At 37.2% G+C, this 19,520-nt stretch overlaps 2 protein-coding genes across 3 annotated transcripts in view; one reads left to right on the top strand and one right to left on the bottom strand.

Annotated features, from left to right (window-relative positions):
* Positions 1-7,875, top strand: part of AIMP1 (aminoacyl tRNA synthetase complex interacting multifunctional protein 1) — a 38,764-nt gene extending 30,889 nt beyond the window's left edge. For both annotated transcript variants that reach the window (XM_069783167.1, XM_009920403.2), the window contains 2 exons: positions 345-513; positions 7,620-7,875. In XM_069783167.1, coding sequence (XP_069639268.1) covers positions 345-513; positions 7,620-7,786 — 336 coding nt within the window. In that variant the 3' untranslated portion in view covers positions 7,787-7,875. The remainder of the gene's footprint in view (positions 1-344; positions 514-7,619) is intronic.
* Positions 7,617-14,952, bottom strand: GIMD1 (GIMAP family P-loop NTPase domain containing 1). Its single transcript, XM_009920405.2, has 3 exons — positions 14,845-14,952; positions 12,800-13,221; positions 7,617-10,023 (listed from the first exon to the last, which is right to left on the bottom strand). Exons 2-3 carry the CDS (start codon positions 13,190-13,192, stop codon positions 9,742-9,744), a joined length of 675 nt encoding a protein of 224 aa, XP_009918707.2. The 5' UTR covers positions 13,193-13,221; positions 14,845-14,952; the 3' UTR covers positions 7,617-9,741.
* Between the last annotated feature and the right edge of the window lie 4,568 nt (positions 14,953-19,520).

The raw sequence follows: 19,520 nt of genomic DNA, 5'->3' as shown, positions 1-19,520 counted from the left end.
ATTATTACATGGAAATTGTTTGGTTAATAGTGCAATATTGAAAGTGGACTGAGTGGTGATCTAGATTGACTAAAGGTGGAATGAGGGTGAAATGCACATTTTGTATTTCCATATAAGTGTGTCACAATTTAGCATTTACTCCATTATTCGCTGGCCAACTCTTAAGTGGTTTAAATGTTATTTGTTACTGGTGTCCAGGCATTAAAATAGTGTATTTGCTGCTGTATGCTTCTCTTGTCCATGTTAAGGTCTCTTCATTGTAATTCTTTTGTTATGAAATAATTAGAGTCCCGAAAAACATGTGGCATTTAAGTATTCATATCTTTCTATTTTCCTTCCCCAAGATGCAGAATCGGATGGCAATACTACTTTGTAACTTGAAGCCTGCAAAGATGAGAGGAGTAGTATCCCAAGCAATGGTGATGTGTGCCAGCTCCCCAGAAAAAGTGGAAATTCTGGCTCCCCCACCTGGGGCAGTACCTGGGGACAGAATCACTTTTGAAGGTTTTCCTGGTAAGTAGGTATTTGGGAAATTGGAGGAAGCAGGTATGCCAAGGTGACCTCAGTGTTGAAGCAGATAAAACAGTATTTTAAAGTTGGTTGCTTTTTTTGTTGAAATTTTCTGAATTAGCTATATTCAAACGTTTTTTATTATTGACATGTTAAGATTGTGTTTCAACCCCCTAAATAAAGGGTTGAAAATACTTAACCATCTGCCAAAACCCAGAAAATATAGAGAAATAACTGTAACTTGAAAAAGTTGTACAGTACTTAAAAAAAAAAAAAAGTACCTACTTTCTTTAAGTCTCAATAAGTATGTCTGCTTTTAAAATGTATGGACAAACATATTTGCACTTTGCAAGTTACAGTAAGCAAATGTAAAGCATCTTTCCCAGTGTCTCAGTGTAAGTGATGAAATAATAAGTTCCTAAATCCAGCTCCTCCCCCTAATGAAAGTGTCAGAATTGGAGGTAGGCTTTTGTTTTTTTAATTGGGAGGAGGAAGGGACGTAGAGCATTGGAGGGGGTGGAAGTCTTTATTTATGAGAGGAGCCTATAATATTCACAACACCAGGGATTTTTTATTTGTTTGTCTGGAAGGAAATGATGTTTTGGCTCTCCAGAGACAGACACTGAACTTCTTCCCAATTAATTAAATCAATAAGTCCATATTTTTTTTCAGAATATAAATAAAATAATAAAATTTAAATTTTTTCAAAAGATGATTTTCATCCATTTTCCCAATTCCTCCACCTCCCACTCATCTATGAAAATTATTAGTTTCTGACCCTGCATATTAGGAACTCAAATAAGCATCATAGATGTAGTGTGTTGGTGAATGCTTCCTTCCTACCCAAATGCCAGTTTATTATTCTCACAGGCTGAAAGGGATACGGTCAGATGCAGCTTCTGTTGCTGTCTTTTTTAGCACTGTTATTTTGTTATCTCTATCATGGTTTTAAGTGTTTTTCATCAGGAGGTGCTGGCCCATTATGATCCCGGTAAGAAAGGCACTCAGATTCTGTAAATTATCATTTAAAATCCTGTTTATCAGAGCTGACACTGAAAAGAGAAAATAGTATTGATAATCTTGCATCGCACAGATTATGGGAGCTCTGAGTTGGTGCAGCGTCAAACAGGCTTCTGATCCACGTGCAGCATGCTGTGCACTCTCTCTCCGTAGAAGATATTCCCCTCTTTTGGTCACTTGAGCTATTATGGTATTTTCTTCTTTGACTGTCAAACAGAAAGGAAGTTTGCATGAGGACTTGATGCCGCAGTGCTCCATAAAGATGAGGACGTGCAGGTGGCTCATTCACTGGTACCACATGGGAGCTGCCTGCAGGCTCCTCTGTTATAATCAGCAGGCTAGGTTTATCCTGTGCCCCAGGAATTTGTGCAGCGCAGCACAAGCCCAGACCTACTCAGGTCAACTGTTGTGTGGATCACCAAGTTCTTGATGAACAGTGGTCATCTTGTCAGGATCGCTGCATCACTTATCTTAAGATAAGGGGTATAACTCCCAGTATTTCCCATATTGGTTGGAGTTGTATGTGTCTGCATTTATCAACAAAGTATTCATTTTCAGGATGAATTTGTTCCTCAAAAGTTGGCTTTCACATGTGAGAAAATGATATAGCTTTCTGTTTTCTACATAGAAACATATTAACCTTTTTAAGCTATTGCACCTCTGACAATTTTTAGCTGTACAGCAGTGTTTTTATTTGAACCTCTTGGCAAGCTCTGTACATATATAGATATTTTTATATTTCTTATGTTTGGAACTGTGATGCTCTAAAAAAAATATTTGTATTTTCGTTGGTATATGATAAAGGAAGCAATGGTCTATCTAGGTGTTTTTGAAACAGGAGGAAAGCTCAGCTTGCTGTGATTTAATACTCTAACTGAAAATGTTTTAAAATAATACTGTGTTTAAGAAGGAAATTAGTCTTGCAACATTTTTTTCATTTTTAGTTTTCTGTATTAAGATTATACCAAGCTTGCTTGTTGAGATGCAGAATTGGTAACCTGTACTAAAATCTGAAAGGCTTCAGCAATTGCATTGATGAAATTGTAGGAATACCCACTCATAACTTCTAGTAGTTATCATATTTCTGTGAGTAAAGATAAATTAAATGTTGGATGTCTGACCTCTGTTACATGCACGGATACACTCATATTGCTTTCTATTGCTGTGGAAATGGATGTGCAAGAGAGAGCATCAAGCTGTAGAGTAAACCCTTCTAGTTCATAAGCCTTGCAAAATGATGTACAAGTCAGCCTGAGCATGTGGCTTTTTTGAGGGGTGGAGGGTCTTTTTTGTTTGTTTTTGTCTAAGACATAACCTTGTATCTCAAATAACTTTGTATACCTGGCATTTGAAAATAATGTCAGAGCTGGTAGTAGTGCTGTTCTCTGTTACCTAGCGTATCTATTCTTGCACATGCCTAATGAGGTAAGTTTTAACAAAAAAATTAAACTATTTGACTCCAGGTTTTTTACAGTTGCAAAAAGCTTTTCCTAGAGCAAATCAGTTATAGAAACATTTGTTTTAAAATTATTGCCAGGTGTTGAGGTGTTGACATTTTGATTCTTAAAAGACATAGAATAAGCTGAAGGTGGTGTAAAAGTTGTATGAGTTCTGAAGTTATGACCTGCAGCCTGTGATACAAGATTTTGTATGCTTTATATCAGTTTCCCTCTGACAGGGAGCCAAAGACATGGAGCTCTTACTGCCAAATGAAGGCTTTTACAACCCTTCTGAAAAGCGTATATATCCAGGGCTATAGATTGTAGTCTGAAATATGACAGCTGTTCCCTAATATTTCATAAATAGCTACTCAGAAAAATTGGCAGGTATGAGATTAAAGCTAATCATTGTCTTGGAAAATATAGCTAATGCTTAATAGTGCAAAGTAGAGTGATGTATCTCCTAGTTACATAAAGCTTATTTTAAGGAATTTTAAGACTTGTGATTTTATTATCTTGAAGTGAGTAGGAAAAAGCAAGAAAAAAAGCATTGATGGATGGAGACTTACAAAAGCATTCTGACATCTGCTTCTGTAACTTAATTTGTTGCATACATGTCTTTTGCATATTGCTTTTGTAAACTAAGATATTAATACTGTTCATTGGTAGGTTTTGGTTTGCTATAGGGTTTTTAAAATTTTTTTTTAGCTGGAGACTAAGATTGTTGCCACTCACCTTCTTGTCCAAGTGATTAACAACTTTTGGTGGGTTTGGTCCCGCCACCCTGGCCTGATTCTTATTTTTGGTTTGGGTTTTGGTTTGGCTTTTTTTTCCTATTGTCCTTTTAAAACAGCTGTTTGATGTTTTGTTTTGGTTGTGGGGGGTTTTGTTTGTTTGTTTGTTGGTGTTTTTGGTTTTGTGTCTTTTGGGGTTTTTGTGGGGTTTTTTATTCCTTGGTGGGGGAAACTCATGGGGAGACTGGAAAACTGTTTCTCAATTTTTAATGGGGTTGTATGTCTGTATCTTCTGCTCACCTTTTTTGTGTTCAAAATCTCACGTGCTTCTTAGCTGCTGTCTCCTCAAAGGCAATCTAGCGCTTCACTGGTACTGTTATCAGGAGGGTAGAATCCTTGCTATGTCAGCTGTCAATTTCAGTGCTTAATTGTAACCATTTATATTCTGATCAATTTTTTCTTTTTTGAAGAATAATTTTAAAGAATAAAGACTCAGTTTGAGTCCTTGAAACTAAAATAGAAAGGACAGCTGGGTCTTATTTTGTTTTGAAGTATGAAAACTTAAGAAGCAAAAGAAGCAGCAGCAGCAATGATAAAGCAACTCTAAAACACACACAGCTGTCTAAGCAGCTTGGAATCAAGTTATTTTTAAGCCTTCTCTCTCTACTATACAAGATATTTATGAGATACAGGCTAACTTTCCTTGGTCATTTTAGTCAAAGTAAATAAATGGTATCTTGATTCAAGCCAATTGAACTTTTTTCTGCAGAAACTTGAGATTTTTTCTAGAACCATCTTGGTTGTCATGGAGGAGTGATTTGATAAGGAATGCTGTTGTCTGGAGGATTGTTCTTTTTTATTTGTTTATTTGATGTCATTGCCCTTAGACGAACTTTAACACCATTTTATACTCCAATACATGAATCTTCCAAGATCTGTTGGGCATTTTTTGTATTAAGAACTTTATCAAATTTCTGTCTGCCTTCAGTGGAAAAGGTCTGATTTGTAAGCCATAGAAAAAATATTCCATTGCATGTCTGTAAATACTATACCCTCCTACATAGCAATTGCTGTAAGACAGTGATAATTCTTGGAGTTTTCACAGGTAGCTCTGAAATCTTTCTAATAGCAGTATAATTGATACTTTGACGAAACTCTTCAAGGCAAAAATGCCACAGGAACTACAAATCTGTTATTTAAGTTATATAATTAGATAATCATTCTGGTCTAAGAATCCCTGGCAACTTAGTTAATAAGTATCTCTTAAAAAAAAAAAGGTGCTAAAACTGGAGTGCAGTGGTTAGTGTGTATTTAACAGGTTTCTTTAATCGAAGCTTTGGTGTATGGATGCTTTCCTTCAGTTGCATAGTTATAATCCACAGTGGGCTAAGTGGTATTAACTTTTCATAAGGTCACACATCATTGCATCTTTGCCCTTTCTTGTGCTGAGATAGATTCTTTCAATAGTTACTGAGCTGTTACAAAGTGGAGAAGTTTCTTGCTTTTTATGAGAATTTCTTCTGTAATATTTAAACTGCTAGACTGAATGACACACTTAACCAAATTCAGGTCCTCTTATTTTGTTCTTTTTATGTAAGGAGAGTGGGAAGCTCATTAAACCATTACAAGTTTAAATTTAATTTTATTTATAGAAATGCTTCTAAAGAATATTTTCTGGGAAAAAGGAATGCAATGAGAAGAAGTCATAGGAAAATGCACAGCCTAAAGCTCTGGTAGTATTTAAAATTGGTGCCTTTGTTAATCTAATATGAGCTCACCACAGATCCCAAGGGAGCTTGATGCAGGATTCCAAAGAAACTTATTGACATCTAAAGCGTGTTTTTTATAGTAAAAGTCAGTTTCTTACTCAAAAAAATTAATGTGCTTTTTATATTTGAGGAGGGGGAAGGAAATGCACAATGGTTCATTTAACATTCTGTTTAATGATTTTATTAGTTTGTATGCATTCACTTTGGTCTAAATCCAAGTCTGTCTTTGTTCGTGAACTTGAGCATTGAGCAGCATTTTTATTTTTGTAGAAAAGGTGCAATTAGCTCTAAATGTTTAATTTATTAATGGTGTTACTGATTTTTTCTTTTAAATATTAAGTGCCCTGTGGTGGTGAAATAACTCGACTGGATTATTGAGCTTGCTCTGGCAAGGCTAGCCTACTTAACAGAGAAATATGGCTTGGTCTGCTTCTCTTACACAGTTACAGACATAGAAGCTACAGAAGTTAGACCTGGTAGAAGTAACTTACTTTTGCAAGCATTGAGAATGTGAGTAGATGGAACCACTGAAAACATTTAAAGGAGAAAAACAATAAGGTAGGCTGGAATGAGAGTAGTTCGTTTTGACTGCCTGTTGGTCAGCCAGTCAGGAATACACCAAGCAGTAATGAATTTCAACCAGCTACTAGAAACACTTATGTTAAAATCCGTGTAGCCTTATAGTTTTTCTTTCTGAACCTTTGGGGTCACTGAGTAGTGGAAGATGAGAGTATTTGACATTCTGCTCACTTGGAGAACTCCTCATTTTCCTTTAGGAACTCTTGGCTCCTCTGAAAGTATCTCAAAGAGGGTGTGTTTACTAGGATTTGGTTTTTGATTCTTGCTTGTTCTGGAACTTGATATTTTAATAGTTTGGGCAGAATGGTGCCAATATGGCACTCCAAGCAAGGAAAAAATACACAGTGTATCAACAATGAAATAGCATGGGATCCCTTTCAGCATTTAATGTGTTCTAGTTACATTTAAAACAAGTTTTGTACGTCAGGGTTTTTTTTGTCCTGCCTGTTTTACACACAAGAGGTCAAGAGCACCCAACAGTGTTATGATTAAATAACTTCTTTAATGAAATATCTTTTTTTCTTTAAGAGAATCTGCATTGTATTAGAATTAAGAGATTAAATTTACTTGACCTTTGAACCAAAAATAATTGTACAGTGAATTGGTTGTCTTTATCTAGATTATGTCAGCAGGCAGCAGTTTATTCAGTATTTTTACAGCAAGAGACCTTATTTAGCTTAGCTGGGTTTTTTTCCCTGTACTTTGCATTTCATGCCTATTTAAAAATAGGAAAAATATGGCTCTGAAATACTTCACTATTCTATGTAACTTGTTAATAGTTTTCAAAACATTAGTAGAAGAAAACTGTGTTTTGTGGTCATTAGAGATCCTTAAATAGTCAGATTTGCTAATGTAGTTAGACTGTCAGTACCTCTAGGGCGTAGGTAATTATCATGGTGTACACATAGAAACAGGGAACTGAGACTTACAGAGACTGAGGCCATAATTGCTGAAATACAAGCTGACCTCTAATGCTGCTGTTACTTTAGGCACCAGAGCTTGTCATCAAATAGTACAAAAAGTAGCAGAACAGTGTTGAAACTTGGGGCTAAAATTAAATGTCAGTATCTTGATTTTGGACTATTCTTGTCTAAGTTCAATATTTCTCAACTGTAAGGGCACCTGCCAAATTCACTTAATATTAATTGCTTATAAAAATGTATTAATTCCTAAACTTAAGATGCTGACAAACCTGTGTCTTGGCGAGTAGTGTATTTCTGTGGTCCACATCTACTTAATTCTTAGGAGTCCTTTTGGTCTGTAGTAAATTTTGTAAACCAACAACTAGCAATGGTTTGATTTCTTCCTTTTGATGGTATTTGTGGTCTGTTACTCACAACTTTTTTTCCCCTGAAAGATCAGCATTCTGAGAGAGGCTCTGGAGACATTTCTTAGGCAATCACTAATTCCGATTAAAATTTTCATTTTGAGAATCACAGGTAATGTTTTTTTCCCTTAAAAGTGTGTGCAGTGATGCTATGTGGGCTGTCACAAATGTGTACATACATAGGGCTTTTGCTCTGCCTTCTGTGTTGTGTGCTATTTGGTTATTCTTTGTTTTGAAACAGGAGATCCTGAGAAGGAACTTAATCCGAAGAAGAAGATTTGGGAGCAAATCCAACCTGATCTTCATACCAATGACCAGTGTGTTGCCACGTACAAAGGAGTTCCGTTTGAAGTAAAAGGGAAAGGAGTCTGCAGGGCAGAGACCATGGCAAACAGTGGAATTAAATAAATAAATGGTTATTAGAAGCTTTTTCAGATGTTGAAATGGAAAGTAATGCAAGCATAATAAAAAACCATCAATATATTACCCCTCCGAAATGCATGGCTAATACCTTTTTTGTTTGACTCCTATTCCAGAGGTACAGAATGTGTTATGCCTCCAACATTTTCACAATTCACTCATTCAGCATGCTTACTGTCCTTGAGGTTAAGTGTTGTCAACAGTTATTAACCACTCAGTGCTCAAGACTTAATGGCCAAGGCTTGTTCATGGTAGAACTACAGGCAGGCAAGTGTATTTTCTGGACAGCTAAAAGGTTTAAAAGATCCATGGAGCAAGAGCATCTCAATAAGGAAATATTTCTGCGATGTTCCTTGTGTGCTAACTGCTCTTCAAGGGGTGCAGGACTAGCAGTTGGTCAGTGAAGACCACAATCGTCTTCATTCTTCTAGTCACCTTTTAATAGTTTTTCTCCTCTTCTTCCAAGCAGTTTTCAGATATATTATAAGCCTGTGCAACTTTGTGCTTGGCTGTGTTGTCTCAGTAGTCTGCAGACAATTGTAATGGGAAGATTAAACTATGGCCCTTTATGCCCTAAAATATACAAATGGACATACTTTCATGTCCCACAGTTAAGCTGTTATAATGTCAGTAAGATCAAAGCTGTCACTTTGCTAAAATAGTTCTTTATCTAGTCCACCTAGATATTTCTTTCCAAAGAGGAATGAATAAATGGGAAATAGATTGCCAGAGCTCATCAAATACTAACAAAACAAAGATCCATTTCCAGTGCCCAAACAGGTATAAAATGAATGGATTTTTTGTTTTAATGTATTTTTATGCAATGATATTTTATACAAAAGATGCTTTGGTTTTAACAGAAGTAGCTGCTTCAGTTTTTACGATTAGAATTACTCCATAACAATGTAGTACAAGTAGTCATGATTGCTATGGTAATGGCTTGAAATTACTTCTTTTAATCCTGCCTTTTAATAATCTGAAAATAAATATTTTAGATCAATTTTCAATAAACCTTTTAAGTAACTATTTAGAGATACTTCAGTTATTTTGGCATATAATATTTAATTAACTGGTTACTGTCTAACCACTGAAACATTAAGTGCTTTTTTTAACCACTGTAAAAAAAAGAAAAACTTAGCCACTCTGAATTTTGCAGGCTCTGAACTTCATCCAGTAAACTAGGAGAAAAAGCAAAATGACAGTGATATAAAATTAAAAGGAACAGTTGCAAAAGAACAGATCAACAGATTTCTTTTTTGAATGAGTTTTGTATGTGCCTATAAACTGTCTTAATTTTTCATGCATCTAGGAATAAGCAATAGTAATTAGTTCTTTTAAATGTGCTGAATAGTATTTAGCACATGGGAGCTATTTTATCTGCCTTGTAATTCAATAATGTCTTATTAAACAAAATTCTTGAAATTCAAAATCTCAATTCTAACTGATCCTGGATCAAGGTAAGGAAATACTTTTACAGTAGATAAATCCTAGCTTTTAATACTACAAAGATCTTTACAACCTGTGGAATTCAGAGGAATTTCTGAAAGCTTGAAGAATTGGGCAACGAGGCTCCCTTACATTCTGAACTCTTGTGCATTTTTTACCTTTTTTTTTTTTTCTTCCAGATCTGTGTTCTGTATGAACTGCAATACACAGTCTGGTATAGTGTAAAATCTCATTTGTGACTACATACATATTAGGACCGTGTTTTAGAGCACTAGCTTGTTCTGATTTTTTTGGTTGAAGCTAGAATTCTGGATGCAGTAGTGTGAGGTACTGTATGAAAGGCAAGTAGTTTGGTAATCTAAAGAGATACCTTTAAACACAGAGTTGGAAGTATCTGGTATGGATGTGGGATTTTTCAGTTGATGGCTTCTACTCTACTCTTTTACTTCTGTTAAATGTTACCTACCACAGAAAATAGATAAATGAGCACCTGAACACTAATTTAATTCCTTGCTGTGTTTAAGTAGAGGAAGCGCTTGATAATTATTTTGTCTGATAAAGTTCAAGAGCTTTCTTAAGACAATATCTCTTTCTTCCTTAATTATGCTCTTCTGGTTGTCTAGGAAAATGTATTTATTCTGTACTGAGGTCAAAAGTGACAAGAGGGTACTTGAGGCACTGTGCAAGTATGCTTCCTCGCTGAATCCAGCCTCTTCTGCCTTGTCTGCGTGAGTAAGTAGAACTGCAGTGAAATCCTTCCATGTGGGACCCAGAAGTTCCTGTAATGAAAACCAAATCTTAAATAGTTATCTTTTCTTGTTCCTTTTCCCCACTCCCACCTCATATACTCATGCATTAACAGACAAGTTATATGTTGTTTTCCTGGCTGTAATCCAGTTCATAATATCTGAGTTGCTGAAATTTCTGGGGTTTTTCACCTTCCCAAGATACTGACATCCACTTGCAGTGGAAATATGTGGTCATGCAGTACTAGCAGTTCTCTGTTTTCTTACTACAGATGTTAATAGAATTTCTCCAGTTAAAAAATGTCTATGTAAATGAGGAAGAATGGTTGTTTAGCTATGTCACACATTAGTTTACATCAGTAGTTTCCACATACTCATATTTCTACACTTTTTACAGCTCTTTGAAAATTTTTTTTAAAAAATCACCAAATCACCTTGTGTTGAAAAAATAAATGATGAATTTCTATTTAACACCAAATGCCTTTCCAGCTGTATCCCATAAAACTGAACTATTCTCAGCAATTCAGGAAAAACACAAATCAAATGCATCAACCTAAGTGATGGGCTAGAGTTTGTGTTTAACTGCTGTGGTTCATCTGATGGAGGGGAATGGGGAGAACAAGCTGCTTTTTTCTCAATGAGTACAGAAAATTTTAATATGAATAAGAGATTGGGCTTTCATTTGCAGATGTAAATGAAATTACTTTAGTGCAATCATGTTAACTCCTGTGTGTGACAAGAAGCCTTCTTTGGTAATAAAGTCCACTTTGTGATGATCTTAACTCTGTAAGCTAAATAACAAGCTGTATAAAACTGCTTTAAAGGAGATCTTTCTACATCCAAGATAAGCAGGGAGTTAGAAAAACCTGGTGTATTGATTGTGATTAATCTGTTTTAGATACTAGAGATGAAAAAAAAATTTAACCCGTACAAAATTTTCGCATAAGCTGTCTAAGGAAGTGTTGGGCTATCAGTTTTGGTGAGAGAGGATAGCCCCTTGATTTGCTGAGGACTCAGTCAATGCTAATGTTAGTTCTGAAATCAAAATCTGCCACATTCTCCATTCATTAGGCTATGTTACTGAAATTAAAAAATCCAGAGAGAGTTAAGTGCCAGTAGTCTTCTACTGATAGGCCATCTTCATTGATAGGCTGTCCATAATTTACAGAGGATCACTGTGAAAACTCCTGATTGCTAAAGGTAGTCTTCATGCTAATGTCTTCTTGGAATGACATACTGAAATATAATCATTATTGTTCATATTCCTGGCACCCAGGCAGCTGTCCTGTCCTGTTTGTGGCTGATGAAATCACAGCATCTGGTCTTTCAAGGGGAACATAACCAAAACCCCAACCATTATGTAAGCTGAGAGTGAGCCAGTTGTAATCATGAAACGGAAGTGTTGCTTTCTCATTATTTTTAAACATGCTTTATTTCCTTTCCAGTAAGGGGTTTCAAAGGTCCATTTAAAGAGAAAAGGTGCAGTTGCATCTCTTATGCTTTTAGTGCCCACATGGACTTGATTCAAAACAGTCTCAGACTAGAAGTGTGATGATTTTTCATTGGCTTAGAGTAAAAATATTTTGAGTAAATACTGCTTTCTCTTAAATACCATGAAGTATAGAGAGATGGAGAACTGTGTAAGGAAAAAGGGTAACACTGAAAACAGATAGATGTAAACTGACAATGAGTAAGAGTGTGTTGAAATTAGAACCAACTCTCAAACTACTGGAAAAGTGAGGACTAGCCTACCATAGAGAGTAATCAGAACAGGAGAGCAAATCAAACACATTTTGAAAACTGTTTTTCTATCTATGTATTTATACATTGGTATATTTTTATCTACATATGTGTTATATATTTGGATAATATCAGTTACAGTAGGTGATAAGACTTGATGGACCAAGAAGTCCCTTCTAGTCCTAAAGATTTTTAGAAAGTTCATCAGTGTAAGACATGCAGTGTCATGTGCAGACTTTGGCAATAACTGAAACCTTTTGTTTCTTTGTAAATCATACAAACGTGATTCATCTGATCAGATAGATAAACTAAGCAATATCTGTTTGCTGGCCTCTTTTTTTCTTTCTTTCTTTTTTTCTTCAAAGATATGTATGCCTGGTAATGAGAAATCTCCAACTGAAAAGAATGCCAATCTTTTTCAGTGTCTCTCCCCAACATATCTTACCTACTTGCAAAAAAAATTTTTCCTCAGGAGCTTAAAAATACTTGCTTCAAGTCAGTTATGCTAGAAATTTTCCTTAGCCAGAGTAAATATATGGTAACTTTCTAGTTATTTTCTCTTGAACAGATACAGCAGTAGTGACAGTACAGGACAGAGCTGAGCATCCTTGTCCCAGGTCAGTCAGATTTTCTGCATGATTTTGGACCTGTTGCTCTCTGGTTTGATCCTATACAGAGTGCAGAAGAGTGAGGTAACCTGACTTTTGCTTGCTTTAAATGGTGTTTCTCTTCAATAAGCTAGATCTGTCATGAAAAGTATTCACTCTAATTTCTGAGAGAAAAGCTTACTTGGGTAGGTAAATTTGGTTCCTAAATCCTTTGTGCCGAGTCCATGTACAAAAGAGAGCAGTTCTTGCCTCTTTTCTCAGGTTTAGTGTGATTAAGTGTAACTATGGTGTATAGTGTTGGAGTTGTGAATGGTGTGTTTCATCTGCTGGACTGGGAAGTGTTCCAGTTTTCAGCTGCACTTCTCTATTTCACATTGGCAGCCAAGTCTTCCGCAGCTATTGTCATCTGAAGAGAAAAGAGTTGCTGTTAGGGCAGAGACTTCTATTTATTTATTTGTTACCTGGATGAACTGAATTGCATGATCACTTTCATCCGGACACAGAGGCAAGTCAGCCCTGAGGACCAAGAGAGCTAGATGCAGGCCTTCCTCCCTAAAGTGGTGAGCCAGGGCTGATCTCACAGTGTCTCTCACTTGTTCCTTGCTCAGACCACTGTGAGGGTAGCTTGGAGTGTCAAGTACTTGAACACGGAGAGCTAGCTCGCAGCCATTTCTTCGTATAATACCCAAAATGCGGCAGCTGCGTCCAAGGCTGCAGCATGTAGTCACAGAGCTAGGGGAGCAGTGACTCTCAAAGTCCGAGCTGCCCAGCAGGCTGTTCCCAGCAGCACTTTTGCCAGTCTGAGTTCTTCCAAGGACAACAAGGTTGATGGTCATCTCATTGCTGTTTGCCATTGTCTATGCTTTTATCCACAAACCTGTCACTAAGTGAAGAAAAAATAACATGAGCTGTTTCAGTTAACTAAAAAAAACCCAAAAAACAACCCAGCAAAAATTGCAAAATTCATTGTCTTGAGTGTCCTTCTATGCCTGAAATGTTTTAAGGAGTATGTGATGTAGATAGACATTCGGTACAGCACATATAACCTTTGTTTCGATCCAAGGACAGATCTTTGCTGCCTTTCCCAGTCTGCTGCTTCGAAATAACAAGACCCCATGGAAGGGGTCACAGGGACAAGAGCAACCTGACAGGCTGTACTCCTACACTGGCAGAAACTGAAGAGCTGGGAAAGAATCAGATGTGAGAAAAGTTTGGGGAACAGGTATAGCAGATAAAGCTAAGGAGAGGCAACAGAGAAGGGAGGGAAGGGAGGAGCTGGGAAACAACTGTGGAAAGCAGCATTGGCATGCAGGGGGAGAATAGATTATGAAAAAGAGGAAAACGAGGAAGAAGAGGATGGTGACAAATACGTGCTGCTGTTATAAAGTGACCATGTTTCAGGAAGTAAATTTTCACTTGTTTTTAGGAAAAAAATGGATAATCAGGGAGAAGTAGCTTTTAAAGGAGCACTTTTTCACAGCAGAGAACTGCTTATTCTAAGTCTTTCATCAGCTACCACAAAAATTGAAATATACAGTAATCTGAAAGGGCTTTCTGATACAGATAAATATAAGAAGTATGACTTAATGAAAAAAGAAGAGGTGAAATAGCCAATGCTGCAGGTTCTAACCCCATATGAAATTGAGACTTTGGAAATGTATACTGTACAAACTTTTAGACTTACGGCACAGTTAGTGGAGAAGAAAAGCATAGACTGGTGGATGGAGAGGGGATGTGGGCAAGTATCGTTTCCAGTTACTATAATTGTTCATAAATAAGCCCTCTCATTCTCTTTGTACTTTTCTGGAATTCAGTATCTGAAGGGGTTTTGGTGCATGTTAATTGTCTAATGGGAATACTGGCTGGTTAAATAAATTCAGAGGTGTTTCAGATGGAAAACCATATTGGCAAATAAGTAGTTGATTTTAAGTTATCGGTGACACCTCAACTTCAGAAAGAATTTGTTTGTTTAGGTTTGGGGTTTTTTTTTTTAAGATACTGTGTTTAAGTACTCATAGAGAGATCATGGATAATTTTAGAGTGGGATTTCCTGTGATTAATTTATTTAGATTCTTGCATGTGCAGTTCAAGCTTTCTCCCTCATACTAAACCCATGCCCAAATCAATCTTTCGAAATAACTTCAGTACAAAGCCAAACATGCAAGAGCTATTAACATACTAATTTAATTACAGGCAACACGGAATACTGTACATTATGATCTTCCTTACTGAATTCACAGTGAGGTTTTTGTGGATTTTTGAATGATCGATTTCTTTTTTCTTTTTTTTTTTAAGAACACCTTTTTTCAAAGACACCTTATGAAATGGTTGTCATCAGATATTAATCAGTCTAGAAGTGCATTGTATTCTTTTTCTGTAGCATAATAATATGACATGGTGGACATGCATTTGTGCATTCCTTTTTTAAATCATGATCGAGGGTTTCTTTTTTCTGTAAGCAGTCTACACTTAAATACTTAGATTAATTTCATATTATGTCACTTACCTTATTTTCCCGTAAATTCCTCTTTCATTCAGGCTTTGTTCATAAACCATGTGTGTAGTATGAAAAGTTCATATGTGAACTTTGAAACTAACAGCAGCAACGTACCATGCTGAGACTGTTACGTACACATTAATCTGGTTAATCTGTTACTGATAGATCCTCATTCTGGATATGTTTGGTCAGTAATTGGCACTGTTGAATTTTTGCAATTTAGCTGCAGTTACAGTTTTTGCAGTCACTGTAGTGTTTGTATGAAGTTGATATTTTTGAAAGTTAGTTGAGTTTAACCAGCAGTTAAGTGTGAGAGTGACAATGGAGGTACTGGGATTACTTTGTATTGCGTGTTCTTGAATGTGCGTTCATATATACATGTAAAGAGCATAGGCGCTTTCTCTTATTATTGCAATGCATTAATAATTGCAATAGTTTCAAAGCATGGTGTAAACCATATGCAGATGTAAAGCTGTTTGCCTAACAAAGATGGATTAAAATAATCAAAAAATGGATTAAAATACAGAAATGATTTGTGAATCAGGAAGAAAACTGAAAGCTTGCACCACTGCCAGTGATGTGCATTAGCTGTTGCTCGATAGCTTGATATGTTTCTCTTGCAAGCATCATTGCCATGCTATAGTAGCATTAAAACCAGGGACAAAAAGATTGTCCAGAAAGGACCTATCACTTGCTTTTTAGAAAATTTTCCACAAGTGGGAAAGTAACTGATTTGAACTCCTATGCCTTAGTGGAAAATAAATACAAATTTGTGCTTTGGTGACCAGGTTCTAGTAACAGAATGGAAGAGTGAAGTGAGCCCTTCTTGTCTGTTCACAAGGAAAGGTTTACGAGCCACCTCTTTGACTGTAAATCCCAGGTGGGTGGGGGCACGTGTTTACTCCAAGGGCATTAAGTTATGCGTCATTACAGTGATAACAAGAATCTGGCATGTAGGCTGGCTGTGGTGGGAGGAAAAGAGGAAGGTGCTTTCCAGAGCCCAGTCTGGCTGGGGACACTGTCATCCAAAATGTAGCTCTGTGTGGGAGCCTGTAAATATAGGTTTACCACAGTTCCAGGGCTGTTCCTGCCTGCCACAGCAGTGGAGTGAGACTTCAGTTCCTCTAGAAATCTGTTGTCTCCTGCTGTGGTGCCACAAGCACAGCCAGTGCTTTGGGAGAAGGTAGGAGCTAATGGTGCCTTCACAGCCTCCTTGCGTAAATTCACATTATTCATTGTGAATGAGTTCATCATTTGTGTTACTTGGCTGTAAGTGGCTGTGTAACAATTTTGTGGCTGTATGTTTTTAAGAGCCCATAGACAAATTAGTTGTTTTGAGATGGCTCCCTGCTCTCAAGCCTGCCTATTCTGGTGAGAGGTGAGACATTAAATCTTTTACTGTATTGTATGTGTAGCCAAGGCAACTACTGATGGTTTCCACTGTGAAAAGCCTTGCAGGTCAATACTGTGCACAGCCTTTGTGTCTCAAGGCATATTTATGTATAAAGTGTATAGTGAGGCTCCTTCATTTGCTAGTGGATACAAACTCAATAGATGACTGCGTGGGGCGGGGGGCTCACTTGCAAAGCAAAAGGGTAGGTCAGTCTCATAAAACTATGGATATTGTGAAGATAAAATCCAGGTGCTTCTTTTAATTTGTCTAGAAGTCTTGACTTTGGTTAAATTGTCACGGTCTAGCTCTGTACTTTTCATCGGACTGTTCCTATGCACAGTAATGACTCTTGTGACATCTGAGGCAGTATATGTCCTGTCAGTCGCATCCAACTGAGCCAGTAGCCTGCCAAGGAGTTAATTTAAGCTGTGCATGGACAAGGATTTAGACTACCAAGAAAGCTAGAATCCCAGAAGCAGAGGAGCATTGTATGCAAAATACAATTTACCCAGCTGGATGCAGAGCAGGGCTTTTATGCTGGCAAGATGGCTGTAAAATTAAGGGTAGTGTAAATGAGGCACTGTTTAAGTGATATCTAAAACGGCTAAGCAAACTCCCTCACAAAAAAGGCTTGTCTTTCCAGTATTATTATGAATGTAATACAGTCCAAGTTGGGACACATCTGGAAGGTCTTACAACAGCACGGGCAGAGGATTTTAAGAAGTTGTCTTCCTGGGAGGGTATGACAGGGAAAAAAAAAAATCAAACTGATTTATGTGACACTTGCTTAGGCTCCTCAAAGTATGTGGAAAGAGTCCTCCCCAAGGTGGCAGTATCAGCCTGCTCCACAGGTACGGGAAAACCTCAGCTGGGGTTCCCTTGCTCTGGAGTCCTATGCTGAAGTAAAATACCAGGTCAGAAATGAGCTAAAGCATTAGAAAATATAGAATAATTACAGCAGTTTTCAAGTGTCTCCTGAAATAAGAAATATAAAAAGCATTTGTCTCTCCTTTTGTCACAAGAAACATTTTTTACTTTATATATAAAATGCAGACAGCATAGCACCTTCATGAATTTGAATAGCAGTAATGGAAAGGTAGCAGCTAAGAAACTGGAAGTGTTATTTACTGTCCCTTAGGCGATTCTTTTTCTAATCAAGACCTGTTTTTTCACTAGCTTTTAAGTCAAGTTGGTGACAATTATTATGGGGCTTTGGATATGAGATCTTAAAATCTACTGTCAGAGTATGAATTTGCAAAGAACAAGTACAGAGTACAATAGAATTGCCTTGGATGCTTTTTAGCACTGCTCACTGACAGTGGGTAAGTTATTTTTTTGTTGTTGTTTTCTTTGGTTTTAGATAACTATGTTTTTGAAATAGCAAAAAGAAAACCAAAACTGAGCCTATTACATGTTGGCAGGCAGGTCAGCTTCCTGTAACTGATAAAGGAAGCCTTGTACTTCTCCCATAGAAATACCAAGCAAGTCTAGTGAGGAATTGCCAAGAATCTAAGGAAGTAAGGCCCCTTATCTAATTGAAAATAAGTGGCATTTGGGTATCCATCTTCTTTAGTTGTCTTTGAAAAACCGAGGCTAAAATAATTTGCAAGTAACCATTGGATTTGTACATAATCTGCAGTTAACTAGAGTGGCATTGCATGTTAGTCACATTACTGTGTCAGCTGCTGTTCTATTGTAGTCCCTGCAATCACCCAGTTGGTTTGCATGCACCCTAAACAAGCTCTCCATGATGCTTGTTAGAGTATACCAAGCAGGCTAGATCTTGTAAACTGAAATAGTTTTTTCTTTAGGCACATGGCATCCCTTACCATGTGTCATCTTACAGTTCCCACGCCTTCCCATCCCTTACAGCTTCTTTCCTGATGTGGGCTCTCATTTTAGCCCAAGATGATGCCATAATAAGTAATTTAAGATGTGCTTTGATGAATTTTTCTTACTTGGAGAAAACCCAGTGAGGCCATTTTATGGATTGCCACACACGGAGGCGGGCTCTTATCCTTCTCAAATAACATGAGAAATCCAGGAAGGTATGCAGTCCCTGTAGTGTGGCTTCAGTTCTTTTAGATGTGTAATTTCTAAGAAACACCAGGCATGTCACAGCGGAGAGAGATAGGATAGGATAGATCTAGTGATGCTCTATTCCTTTTGGACTACGTTCACAACAAAAACTTCTGTGCTGATCCTAAAGGAGCACACACATAAAATATGCTAATGCTTCCTTAAAACATTTTTTTTTCCTTTGCTTAATTCAATCCTTAGTATCCTTAGTATTTTTGAACAGAAGTAGACTATTATCAGCAATCTACAAGATCATGTTTCTCTTTGCAGTATAGGTGGCTATGTAGATTATGTGCTGCTACTACACTGGCATTGCTAAGGGGAAAGGAGTTAGGGTACAGCTGCAGACTAATGCTGCAATTGCACCAGCTTTCAGACAATGTCTGTTTGTACAATGATGGAACCAGCTCCTCATGTTCCCACCGTACTCCTTACAGTGGATTATGGATTCAGGGCAGATACTGCTGGCAGAAAGGCAGATCAAGGACCTGCCTTGTGTTTAAAAGGAGATTGAGTAGAACTATCAGCACAGTGAGAACATCAGCCAGACTATTTTTTTTTTTTTTTTTTTTGCTGTTCTCCCACTGAATCACCAAGATCTACAAGATATCCTTCTCCTTCATCCTCTGCAAATAATAGACAACTTCAAGTTAGAAACTAGTGTCTTTGACATGATCTGGTAAGTCTCTGCTGTGGAAGTATTGTGTCTCTTCATTTGGCAGGAATGATGTTCTTCCAAGCACTCTGTTTAGTGCACTGAGAACAGAGCACTGTAACAAGCCACAGGAGCACAGTCTCATCTTGTTTCCTGTTAGTTTTGTTTGGTGTGACATGGCTTTTCAAAATGCTGGGGTATGCATTGTAAGATAGGGCATGTCACACTTACTGTCACAGGCTGCCAGTTTCTTAATTCTCCTACTAATCCCCACCTTCTCCAGTTTAACTAATGATTTTTCCCCATGGCACCATATCAAATTTTTTTTTTAATATCTAAGGAATGTTTTTAATATACCGTATTGTGCTATACTGTCTCCTGAGCAGATTAGAGATACTTAAACTGTCTTGTTTTCACCCATGATGCCAGGATATGTTTTCTCTTATATGGAGGTTGGACATAAGTCACTAGTGCACAGGTTTGGCCATAGGACTATGCTGCAAGGCTGACATGTTTGTGTCTGTTCACTGCTTTATGTGAAATATGCAAAATATCTGA

The sequence above is a fragment of the Haliaeetus albicilla genome, chromosome 1 (assembly GCF_947461875.1).
Source record: "Haliaeetus albicilla chromosome 1, bHalAlb1.1, whole genome shotgun sequence".
Classification (NCBI taxonomy): Eukaryota; Metazoa; Chordata; class Aves; order Accipitriformes; family Accipitridae; genus Haliaeetus; species Haliaeetus albicilla.
Note: the sequence above shows the minus strand (reverse complement) of the source record. Positions and strands in the feature narration are given on the sequence as shown.